General features: G+C 35.9%; 1 protein-coding gene across 1 annotated transcript in view; it reads left to right on the top strand.

Annotated features, from left to right (window-relative positions):
- Positions 1-13,642, top strand: part of LOC123656274 (trifunctional purine biosynthetic protein adenosine-3) — a 38,485-nt gene that overhangs the window by 15,414 nt on the left and 9,429 nt on the right. The window contains exons 7-15 of the mRNA XM_045591979.1: positions 35-251; positions 1,422-1,638; positions 2,550-2,748; positions 3,122-3,329; positions 7,013-7,260; positions 8,276-8,422; positions 11,454-11,619; positions 12,036-12,120; positions 13,232-13,478. Coding sequence (XP_045447935.1) covers positions 35-251; positions 1,422-1,638; positions 2,550-2,748; positions 3,122-3,329; positions 7,013-7,260; positions 8,276-8,422; positions 11,454-11,619; positions 12,036-12,120; positions 13,232-13,478 — 1,734 coding nt within the window. The remainder of the gene's footprint in view (positions 1-34; positions 252-1,421; positions 1,639-2,549; positions 2,749-3,121; positions 3,330-7,012; positions 7,261-8,275; positions 8,423-11,453; positions 11,620-12,035; positions 12,121-13,231; positions 13,479-13,642) is intronic.

Below are 13,642 nucleotides of genomic sequence, written 5' to 3' on the forward strand. Positions count from 1 at the left end.
GCTAACTCATAAAAAAATATTGTTTTTTTACTAGGTTTATCGCACATACCCAAAGACGTGGTAGTATTCCACAGTGGGGTGGCCAGGGGTGCGAACGACTCACTGGTAACCGCGGGGGGTAGGGTCTTACTGGTAGCAGCGAAGAGCAATTCCCTTAGAAACGCAGCAACTATCGCTACTAATGCCGCTGCTGGGATAGATTTTCCCGGAGCCCAGTATAGGAAGGATATTGCCAGACGCGCATTTTCCAAGTAAGTATTTTTGATAACTTTTGCATGGACAAGTTTAACTGACTTCTTTATTTCATATCTTTATGGCTTTGTACATGTAAAAACAGCTAACATTTTGGATTACTTATCATAGTAATTGAAACCATGTTTGGGCGGTATTAACCTTGCACTTTTTAAAATGAAGATTTTAACGAACATTTTAAATACTAGTAGATATTTTATGTGTAGTGGTTATTGTGATTCGTTTACTTACGTAATGTTCGCCGTAATTTTCTGTTAAATTACTGGGGTCATTGAGTGTTATCGAATGTTTTTGGTGTTCTGTCAGCTCGCTCATGTTTGTCGATTTGTTTCAGTTCCGATTGAAGAGTGAATTAATGAGTTACGCACGCAACTCTCATTTTCTGCTACATTTTTTTCATAATAATATGTATCAGTACATTTCTATTGCAATAAATATGCAATCATGATTTATCAATTTTTATTTTATTTTAACCCCTTTCTTTTAGAATTTTTTTTTGTAAGGCTACAGGATTTTTTTTTTAAAAGGACAACACAAATGTCCAAAAAAGACATCATTTTCAACACAATGTTTTCTTTTTGTTCCAATTTTTTTTGGCAATATCGTATTATTTCATTTGCAATTCGTAGACGCTTCAAATATTCAAAATCTCATGGTTCATTCTTTCTTATTGTCACTATGATTGGTTAAAATAACATAAAAAGACTTAAAACAATTTTATCATGTATTACATCACATTGTACAGACTTTCGTTCATATCAACAGACTCCCTGCCCCATCAGGCTGTGCACAAAAATGTCTTACATACAGACACATGTCTAAATAGGTTCTGGAGACAAAGATCTTGTATTTGGGCAAAGATCTTGTATTTATTCAAGCTTCCAATTTGCCATTATAAATATAAATCTGCTCAAGTATATCATTACGGATATATCTATATACATCATTTTTTAACGTTTTAATAAATATATAGCTATATTAACAAAGCCTATACTATATAGGCACCATAATTTACCCAAGAAAAACATAAGTCTTATCATTAAGAGCCAAAAATATAATCTATCAGAAAAGATTAGCTGTCGCCTTAAGAATTATGTTAATTTTGCATAAAAATTAACTTCTTAATATAGACTTATAATTATGTGTTAAGTAAACGTGACCTTTTGCAGGGTCAACGGTCTATCCTACCTTGAAAGTGGAGTGGATATCGACGCCGCTGCAAACTTGATCCGAATCATAGAGCCTTTAGCTACTGGTACTCATAGACAGGGAGTACTGGGAAGACTGGGCTGTTTCAGTGGACTGTTCCAACTATCTGCTATGGATCCTACCTTGAAAGACCCAGTTTTGGTCCAAGGGACCGATGGTGTTGGAACTAAACTTAAGGTTAGTTTTATAGAAATCCTGTGTGTAGAAAAAAGATACCAAATTTGTTGAAGGAAAAAACGAATGAAAGGGAAATGGAGTGAATATTAGAGAAAAGTTTGGGGGCTATCTTTTTAAAATGTTTCTTATATTTCATGTATTGCTTATTTGTTTATTTAATAAAGACTTTTGGCTTTGGTTACATTACCTATATTTGTAATGCACTGCATGTTAAAGTGCAGTCATTTATATATTGTCTGTCGATTTTGCTACCACTACTTGGTTACTCTAAACATGTTTTTTGTGTAAATATGTATGTTGTAATTTCAGATAAGATATATTAGAACATTATTCACGTATTTGTTGCCCTTTAATCGTGCATATAGTATTGGTACACCCATTTATTGCCCCTTTATCGTACGTATGGTATTGGTACACTCATTTATTGTCCCTTAATACGGTTAAGTACATGTAGCACATGTAGTGTTAGTACACTTATTTTTTGCCCCTTAATCTTACATACAGTATTAGTGCACTCATTTATTGCTCTTTAATCGTACTTATAATATTAAAGCACACATTTCTTGCCCCTTAATCATACATACAGTATTAGTACACTCATTTATTGCCCCTTAATCGTACATACAGTATTATTACACTCATTCATTGCTCCTTAATCGTACTTATAGTATTAGTACACTCATTTATTGCCCCTTAATCGTACATTTAGTATTATTACACTCATTCATTGCTCCTTAATCGTACTTATAGTATTAGTGCACACATTTATTGCCCCTTAACCGTACATACAGTATTAGTACACTCATTCATTGCTCCTCAATCGTACTTATAGTATTAGTGTACACATTTATTGCCACTTAATCGTACATATAGTGTTAGTATACCCATTTATCGTCCCTTAATCCCTACAGGTGGCAGAAACAATGCAGAAATACGACACGATAGGGCAGGACTTAGTGGCAATGTGCGTGAACGACATCCTATGCGCCGGGGCCGAGCCCTTTGCCTTTTTGGACTACATCGCATGTGGTCGACTGCAGTTGACTGTAGCAGCTACTATTGTTCGTGGTATTGCGGATGCTTGTCGCCTGGCAGGTTGTGCACTACTCGGTGGGTATTGCCCGATGATGTATCTAAATTGTATCACAACAGTATATCACTGACATAAAAATTAGTATCGACACTTGTTATTCTACAAATTTAATTGTACCATGAGAGCATTATTACCATTTTTCCAATCCAAAGCTTCATTGCTATTACGATATCAATGTATGCCTGCATTGAGTAACGTTCCAGGGTAAACATTTTTGCCATCATACATATAATAGTATCTTAGAAACTATCGCCCTTAAAGTTTTGGGTAAGAATTCCTTGATATATAACTTTTAGCCACCTATTTGGTTCGTTCGTAGATATTTGAGAACTTAGAAATACATATATAATATATAATAATTGCACTAATACTAAAATAAAAAAAATCCAGGTGGTGAAACAGCAGAAATGCCGTCGATGTACGACGTTGGAAAGTACGATCTTGCTGGATTCGCAGTGGGTGTTGTGGACAATCTCAAGCAATTACCAAGGTCTAAGGAAATCCGCGAAGGAGATGTAGTATTGGCTCTGCCATCTACCGGTGTTCATAGCAATGGGTACAGTCTAGTACAGAAGATTATGTCGGAAACTGGACACAGGTGGGTAGTTTGAAAAAAAAATTGGCGTATTTATTTATTTTTAGTTTTTCTTTATTGTTTTCGGTCAAAAATTTTATGGTTACATAAAAGAGCAATTTTTTTTCTTTCTTTTTCTCTTTATTAAGGCGTTATCCGCTACTGCGACTATGTCGCTCTGTTATTATACATTTATGTTAATACAATTACATGACAACATCTTAAGACACTATTGATTGAATTTCATCGACCAATTTATACAATTTCTTTGCCGAAATAGATTCTGGTTTTATCAAAATACTATTACATTTTCCAATATTCGTATAAAACAGTTTATTAGAAAAAATTGGCATCTTCTGGTTTCATTCTTGACACATTCCATTAATATATGATAGGCATCCTCACTACTCCACAAACTGAACAATTAGGGTGTGAAGTTATACCCATCTAATGTCCAAATTTATTGAATGAAATATGTCCAGTCCGCAACTGTAAAGCAATGACAACGTCTTTTCTGTTCAATAACACCGTGTCTATCTAAGGTACAAGGTGAGGTTGTATGGTCCGGTACCAGATGCCTTTGTCTTTGGACTTTTTATTAACCGACTTCCAAAAAAGGAGGAGGTTCTCAATTCGACTGTATTTTTTTTTTTTTTTTTTTTTTTTTTTATGTATGTTACATCAGAACTTTTGACCAGGTAGACCGATTTCGACAAATTTTGTTTTAATCGAAAGGTGGTGTGTGCCGATTGGTCCCATTTAAATTTATTTGAGATCTAATAATGCGTTTTTACTTGACGCTTTTTTCGTCGACCTACGTTGTATTATACCACATAACTTTCTACTGAGTGTACCGATTTTGATAATTCTTTTTTTGTTGGAAAGGGGATATCCCTAGTTTGGTACCATGATAAGGAAACCAGGATCTGATGATGGGATCCCAGAGAAATCGAGGGAAACTCTTGAAAATCCGCAATAACTTTTTACTGGGTGTATCGATTTTGATAATTTTTACTTTAATCGAAAGCTGATGTTTATCATGTGGTCACATATAAATTTTATCGAGATCTGATAACTACTTTTTGATTAATCTTTGATAACGCGTATTTACTTGACATTATTTTCGTCACCTTACGTTGTATTATACCTCATAACTTTTTACTGGGTGCACCGATTTTGACGTTTCTTATATAAATTAAAAGCTACTATTTGTCACGTGGTCCCATTCAAATTTAATTAAGATTTGATTAGTAATTTGTGAGTTATATCTAATATTGCGTATTTACTTGACGGTTTTTTCGTCACCCTACGTTGTATTATACGTTATATCTTTTTACTGGGTGCACTGATTTTGATCTTTTTTGTATAAATCAAAAGCTAATACTTGTCATGTCGTCCGTTTTAAATATGATTGAGATATAATGAGCAATTTTTGAGTAATCTTTGATGACACGTATTTACATGACGATGTTAAGACGACTGTGGTCATGTTCAATACTTTGCCACAACGCCATCTATCAAAATTTAATGAAATTACTTCGTTCACTATCGATCAAATTACAATATTCCACTAGAGTAGAGAGTAGCATTTTATTCGTTATAAATATATTTGAGCTTTTAATTTTTGAGTTATCGCTAATACTGGGTATTTACTTGGCTATTTTACGTCGACCAACGTTATATTAACCTCATTACTATTTTACTGGGTGGACCGATATCGATGATTCTTTTTTTAATCGATAGGTGGTGCTTGTCATGTGGTCCCATTTAAATATAATTGAGATTTGACTCGAACTTTTTGAGCTATATATGATATGGCGTATTTACTTGACTGTTTTTGGAGTTTTCTCCTTAAGAATCGATTTTCATTTAAGGCCCCGGAATGAAAAAATTGAACAGAAAAATCTACTGAACGAATGACCTTGTTAGAGATGGCGTTCAGACGTTTTCTAATAACGCAATTAGGTTCCGATAGATGGCGTTATTGCATTCATTTATTTACAATTTGATATAGTAACAATATATTTCTTAGACTAGTAAGCCTTTTTGTGCCTATTTAGACAGTTGATCTGAAGGGGTAAACTCCAGTCGTGCATCGGAGCTGTGTGAAAACACGAACAGTACATATTTTTAATAAAAAAGACATAAACCGTAATTCAATATAAATCCGCTTCAACTAAAAAACCCGCCGTAATACGCGATGTCAGCGCTTCGCGCGAATCGACGACGGGCCTTTTATGAAATTTCTGCCTACAATCGCTAACAAAATGTTAGAAATAACAGTAGAACATTATATAATTCTACAATTTTATAATGTCGCGTATATGGAATACGAACAAAGTATTACTATTTTTTCGTCGATTACGTTGTATTACTCTTCGATGTAATTGAAGTCGGTTTTTTTTTTCGTTTGCGAGCAAACACAATTATTTATCAAAATATTCTCTCCACAAATCAATGCATTTATTTTTAACTATATGTAAACACTCGGAAAAAATAGGCTTAATAATTTCTATACCATCGCAAGCTCCATACTTAGCTAGAGAATCCGCCATATCGTTACCTAACAGATCAATATGAGTTGGAATCCATTGCAAAAAGACTGTTTTAGACTGTAAAAGAGCAATCTTAGAGTATACTTTTTGTTTTGTCTGAATATTAGTTTTATTGTAACTTTTTGAAGTAAAACTTCTTTAAGAGCGCTTGAATTGGGGAGTAAGCTCGTGAATGTTTTACGAGAGCGTTACGAAAAGTGTGATCGGGCGAGGCGAACGGAAATTGAGAGGAAGATATAAGTTAGTGGAGATAGAAAGAGAGTGAGTTACGTTTGGTATATTACTCTAGGAGCTAAAAAAGTTTTTCTTCAGTCTTGTGGTCTAGTTTATATGCTCACTTACTCACTTCAGCCTATCGCATCCACTCCTGGACATAGGCCTCCACAAGTTCGTACCTAAACTGTGAACTCGTGTGTTTTCCCCATATTACACAGTTGGATGGTTATCCTGCCGTCGGTTGACTTTTTAAGTTCCAAGGTGGTAGTGGAACTGTGTTAACCCTTAGTCGCGTCTTACGACACCCACGGGAAAAGAGGGGGTGGCTATATTCTTTACTGCCGTAACCACACAGCTAGTAGTTTATAAAAAAGGAGGAGGTTACTCAATCCGACCGTATATATGGTTTTTTTTTAATGTATGTTCGGGGATAACTCCGTCGTTTATGGATCGATTTCGATAAAAAATTTTTTGTTAGAAAGCAGATATCCCTAGTTTGGTACCATGATAAGGAAACCAGGATTTGATGATGGGATCCCAGAGAAATCGAGGGAAACTCTCAAAAATCCGCATAACTTTTTACTGGGTGTACCGATTTTGATGATTTTTAATTTAATCGAAGCCGAAGTTTATCATGTGGTCATATTTAAATTTCATCGAGATCTGATTACAACTTTTGGAGTAATCTTTGATAATGCGTATTTACTTGACATTTTTTTTTGTCTACCTACGTTGTATTACTTGTCGATATAATTGAAGTCGGTTTTCCTTCGTTTGCCTGCAAACAGAATTATTTTAACTTAATGTGTGTTGTAAATATGTAAATTAAAACGTCTATCAATTGAAGCATTTTCATAAAATCGTACTTTGTTGACTTACCATGAATATTGAATGAATTACCATAAATATCTATAACTTATATTTTTTATTTGTTAGTTTTCACGAAAAAGCACCATTCAGCACTTTAAACAAGACATTCGGTGAAGAATTTCTCGAGCCAACTGGTATTTACGTGAAGAATTTACTGCCGGCGATCAAGAAAGGCCTTATCAAGGGATTGGCCCACATCACTGGCGGAGGCTTGTTGGAAAACATACCGAGAATATTACCTGCTGGTATCAAAGTTAAATTGGACGCTACCAAGTTTAAAATAAAACCCATTTTTGGATGGCTGCAAGCTAAAGGTATGTTTAATAATATGTCTATGTAGCTTCTAGGTACTACAGCGTTAAAATTGTAAAAAAATTCCTGTGTAATAAGCATTATATTGGTTTAGATGTTATTTAAGAATATATTTGTGTTAAATCCAGAACGGCTAGACCAGCCATCACTCAGTCAGTTCAGCCTATTACAGTCCACTGCTGGACATAGGCCTCCCCAAGTTCGCGCCAGACATCCCGGTTTTCTGCAATCCTCATCCAGCCTACACCGGCAATCTTACGTAGATCGTCGGTCCGACGGGCCGGAAGACGTCCCACACTGCATTTGCCAAGACGCGGTCTCCACTCTAGGACCCGTCTACTCCAACGGCCATCGGTCCTGCGACACAGATGGCCAGCCCACTGCCACTTCAACTTGCTAATTATGTGGGCTATGTCGGTTACTTTCGTTCTCTCGCGGATAGTCTTATTTCTAATCCTATCTTTGAGAGAAACTCCAAGCATGGCCCGTTCCATTGCACGTTGAGCGACTTTAAACTTGTGGACCAGTCCCTTCGTCAGTGTCCACGTCTCGGCTCCATATGTTAATATAGGTAGGACGCATTGCTCGAAGACTTTTGTCTTCCATCAATGCGTTCAGGCGCTAGACCAATTCTAGCCAATTTTTTCTTTTTCAAGTTTTATTTTGTAGAAAATCATGGCGCAGAAAAATAAAAAATGAGTGTGCTTTAGACCACACGACTGAAGTAAAACTTCTTTACTTATCCCTACAGTAATATACGAAACGTAACTCTCTCTCTTTCTATCTTTACTAACTTATATCTCCCTCTCAAGTTCCGTCCGCCTCGCCTAATCACACTTTACGTAACTCTTTTTTCACGTATTCACCAGCTTACTTCCCAAGTCAAGCGTGCGTAAACAAGTTTTACTTCAAAAGCTTAAAAAACGTAACGATTATTTCAAATTTTACGCGTTTGACGGTTCTCAAGGCAGGAAAATGTCTGTCAAGTCAGTAATTACTAAATATAATTGTCACCAGGTCACGTGTCCGACTTCGAAATGCTCCGTACTTTCAACTGTGGCATTGGTATGGTCGTGATAGCTGATCGCCTGCACGTTGCTGAGCTATTGGAGATGACAGACGGTTTGATTGAAGTTGGACGCGTACTGGCTATCGGAAAGGAAGGTAGGCGAACATATTCCAAATCAAAAATTGATTTACTCAAATAGCTTCCTGAATCATTATTTCACACATTAAAATTATGTTTGTTTCAATTCATTAATTTCAGTTATATGGTTATACAGACTATATTATCTGAGCGATACAATATTAAAGTAAATAGGTATACACATTATGTAATAACAAACCATACCATTTCTAAGTAATATATACAAAAAAATAATTGTGTGGTTTTGTGATACGACGATGCAAGTGAAACTTCAGTGAATAAAAACATTTACATTACATACGCAGATTAAAACATACAATAACGGTCTTACTTATAAACGTTTCTTAATTTTTAATCAATTGCTTAGCAACGGATTAGCAAAAACCTCACTTATAAACACTATTTAGCGTTAAGAAGTCGTTAAGTAGTGTTTAAATAGCCGTCAAATTTAAACACTGCCGAGGCATAGTTTAACTCCTGCTAAGCGGCAAGATGGCGGATTTCACATAAATCAGCTGTTCTATTGTGACGTTTGATCTACTACTTGCGTGTGTTTGTTAGAAAAAAAATATTATCATTCTCTGTTCGTTTCTTAACTAAGTAACAGCTAATCAACGTTTATAAGTAAACAAAAGTTAAACATGGATTTGTAGCTTATGAGCGGTTTAACTAAGCGGTGGCTAAGTATTGCTTAGCGAGATTTTTATAAGTAAGACCGTTACCGCGAAATACTTGCGACATGCGATAGACGAATGAAAAATTTTGGGGCGATAGTATAAAAGTTTAACTTTAACAAAAGTGTTTGTGTCCACTCCGACACGCGAATTTAGTTTACTTCATAGGAATGATTACCGTATTTTTTAACCGACTTCCAAAAAAGGAGGAGGTTCTCAATTCGACTGTATTTTTTTTTTTTTTTTTTTTTTTTTTATGTATGTTACATCAGAACTTTTGACCAGGTAGACCGATTTCGACAAATTTTGTTTTAATCGAAAGGTGGTGTGTGCCGATTGGTCCCATTTAAATTTATTTGAAATCTAACAACTACTTTTCGAATTATATCTAATAATGCGTTTTTACTTGACGCTTTTTTCGTCGACCTACGTTGTATTATACCGCATAACTTTCTACTGGGTCTACCGATTTTGATAATTCTTTTATTGTTGGGTAAGGGGATATCCCTAGTTTGGTACCATGATAAGGAAACCAGGATCTGATGATGGGATCCCAGAGAAATCGAGGGAAAATCTTGAAAATCCGCAATAACTTTTTACTGGGTGCATCGATTTTGATAATTTTTACTTTAATCGAAAGCTAATGTTTATCATGTGGTCACATATAAATTTTATCGAGATCTGATAACTACTTTTTGATTAATCTTTGATAACGCGTATTTACTTGACATTATTTTCGTCACCTTGCGTTGTATTATACCTCATAACTTTTTACTGGGTGCACCGATTTTGACGTTTCTTATATAAATTAAAAGCTACTATTCGTCACGTGGTCCCATTCAAATTTAATTGAGATTTGATTAGTAGTTTGTGAGTTATATCTAATATTGCGTATTTACTAAACGGTTTTTTCGTCACCCTACGTTGTATTATACGTTATATCTTTTTACTGGGTACACTGATTTTGATCTTTTTTGTATAAATCAAAAGCTAATACTTGTCATGTCGTCCGTTTTAAATATGATTGAGATATAATGAGCAATTTTTGAGTAATCTTTGATGACACGTATTTACATGACGATGTTAAGACGACTGTGGTCATGTTCAATACTTTGCCACAACGCCATCTATCAAAATTTAATGAAATTACTTCGTTCACTATCGATCAAATTACAATATTCCACTAGAGTAGAGAGTAGCAGTTTATTCGTTATAAATATATTTGAGCTTTTAATTTTTGAGTTTTCGCTAATACTGGGTATTTACTTGGCTATTTTACGTCGACCAACGTTATATTAATCTCATTACTATTTTACTGGGTGGACCGATATCGATGATTCTTTTTTTAATCGATAGGTGGTGCTTCTCATGTGGTCCCGTTTAAATATAATTGAGATTTGACTCGAACTTTTTGAGCTATATCTGATATGGCGTATTTACTTGACTGTTTTTGGAGTTTTCTTCTTAAGAATCGATTTTCATTTAAGGCCCCGGAATGAAAAAATTGAACAGTAAAATCTACTGAACGAATGACCTTGTTAGAGATGGCGTTCAGACGTTTTCTAATAACGCAATCAGGTTCCGATAGATGGCGTTATTGATTCATTTATTTACAATTTGATATAGTAATAATATATATCTTAGACTAGTAAGCCTTTTTGTGCCTATTTAGTATTTAGACAGTTGATCTGAAGGGGTAAACTCCAGTCGTGCATCGGAGCTGTGTGAAAACATGAACATTACATATTTTTAATAAAAAAGACATAAACCGTAATTCAATATAAATCCGCTTCAACTAAAAAACCCGCCGTAATAAGCGATGTCAGCGCTTCGCGCGAAGCGACGACGGGCCTTTTATGAAATTTCTGCCTTCAATCGCTAACAAAATGTTAGAAATAACAGTAGAACATTATATAATTCTACAATTTTATAATGTCGCGTTATATGGAATACGAACAAAGTATTACTATTTTTTCGTCGATCTACGTTGTATTACTCTGCGATGTAATTGAAGTCGGTTTTTTTTTCGTTTGCGAGCAAACACAATTATTTTTTATAAATATATTTATTTTTCTCGCACTAGATATTACGCGGGCACTCTTAACTGCTTTTCACACAATTTTACTATCCATATATTTTTCATACCATTGGGTTTTATGGTTTTTAATAGTGGTTTAATGTAACGCCTCTCGCCAGTAAAGATCACGAAATATTAGTTTTGTTTTTGCTAATTTATTTTGCAAGTTACATTTAGATACATAATTTTTAGAAGAGTCATATCTACCTCAAGTTTTTATACTACAAGTATAACATATTTGGCTTTAACTATTATTAGACTTTGACGCAATATTATACACATACAATTTTTTTCTAGGTGGTCACCAAGTTATTGTAGATAACTTTAAGCAAGCCATGAATCCGCTAACAGTCCCATATTTAGCCAATAAGGCGATTCCACACAAACCCCTTTCGTACAAAGACAGTGGAGTCGATATTGAAGCTGGTGACTCTTTGGTGTCCATGATCAAACCTCTGGCCAGGTGAGTTTATTTATTTTTTATTCTGTGGGTATCTGAATGTAAGGCCTAGACTAAAGAGAAATATCATGTTTTTTTCTTTCTTAGTAGTGATAACTTTACTTATTGTTTGTACACTTTTGGATATCCCAAAAGTCCTCCTAAACGCCTCGATGATTTGTTTTTGTCCAAAAAGGCTGTAGTTCATCATAGGACCAATTATTTTTCTTTTTAATTGTGAGAAGCATCAATATATTTCGCCCATCTTTACTTTTTTTACATATATCCGACTTAGTTTTTCCTACATTTACGTATGTAAAATACATATTTAATTCCTGGGTGGTGTTAATTAACGAATATCCTTTATATTTGCAATAAATGATCAACGTTTAAGGCCCATTTCTATAGATAGGCTATAAATTAATAAATGTTTGTTTTAGATCGACATCTCGTTCAGGAGTGTTAGGCGGTCTCGGTGGGTTCGGAGGTTGCTTTCAGTTAAAAGGCTTGGAACAACAATTTAAGGTAAGATACACAAAGTATTCAAAATTATGTGCTGTCTATTACCGAAAACTTGTGAAACGTAATGGCATGAAGATATTAATCGTTCATTTGATTTAGTCTAAATATTGATAGATTTTTTTGGAATTTTTCATTAGCAGTTAGCACTTGTGAAGCTCTCAGATTACAGCGTCAGAAATAATACGACGAAATATTTCCGAGAGAGTTTCAATAAAATTTGGTCATTTTTTTAGAAAATACAAGACAGTCAAATGATAAAAATTAAATGTTCAATGTGTGCAACCATTATAATGTTATGATAAATAGTTCAGTAATTTATATCTGGCTCGAAGGACCATTTAATAATGTATCGGTTTTGTTAAATAATACAATATTGGCTCGATAGACTTGCGCACGCCAGTGATAGCATGACAGTTGGGTTTAAATTTGAAAAACGCCTTTGTTTAAAACTAAAAGCAGATTTAAAGTCAAACTTAAAGTCAGAACGGAATTTTGTAGATAACAACCAACTATTTGCAAATGAACGGTTATTGTTCAGTAGTTATAATCTAGTGGAAAGTGTAAAATGGTGGAAGTTTGACGCAATAGAAAGACATTTAGACTTTTATTTAGTTTAAAAACATTACCATTTCATATACCACCAAACTAAGGTTGAGCACAACAGGGAATATCCTACTCGAAATCTGGAGCAGCTTGACTGGGGAAGTACTTCGACCTCACAGAATGTCACAGCTAAATAAATTCAAGCAGTGTTGCGTTCTTGTGGTGATTAAGATGTCCACGTCTACAGCTCCTGGGAGGGTTGGAGATAGGGTCGGTAATACGCTTGCAATGCTTCTGGTGTTGTAAACGTCTATACGGTAATCCCTTACCATCAGGTGAGCCGTCTGCTTGTTTGCCACCTAGTTGTATATGATCGATAAGGCTGTAGAGAATGAATTATCATACACTTATCTATATATTATGTATTGTCATTATTGACTGTCTCTAGTTAGTTTCCGAACGAAATCTTTAGGGTCTGTGGATAAGCGTATATTGCTGGCACAGCGCTCTCTATCTTTTTGATCTCGCGCGTCAATGAATGATCAGTCATGTAATAGTGGTGTGCCCTTAGGAGCCGGTGCTGGTACTGGCTGCGGATGGCGTGGGCACCAAGCTGAAGGTGGCGCAGCGCATCGGCCACCACGACACCATCGGCGTCGACCTCGTGGCCATGTGCGTCAACGACCTGCTGTGCAACGGCGCCGCGCCGCTCACCTTCCTCGACTACTTCGCGTGCGGCGCGCTCGACGTGCGCGTGGCGCGCTCCGTCGTGGCCGGTGTGGCCGAGGGCTGCCGGCAGGCCTCCGCCGCGCTCATCGGTGAGCGACACCCCTAGCACTAGCACTCACTGGCACTAGCACTACCGCGACACCGGCCGAGGGCTGCCGGCAGGCCTCCGCCGCGCTCATCGGTGAGCGACACCCCTAGCACTAGCACTCACTGGCACTAGCACTACCGCGACACCGGCCGAGGGCTGCCGGCA

Source organism: Melitaea cinxia, chromosome 9, assembly GCF_905220565.1.
Source record: "Melitaea cinxia chromosome 9, ilMelCinx1.1, whole genome shotgun sequence".
Taxonomy (NCBI): Eukaryota; Metazoa; Arthropoda; class Insecta; order Lepidoptera; family Nymphalidae; genus Melitaea; species Melitaea cinxia.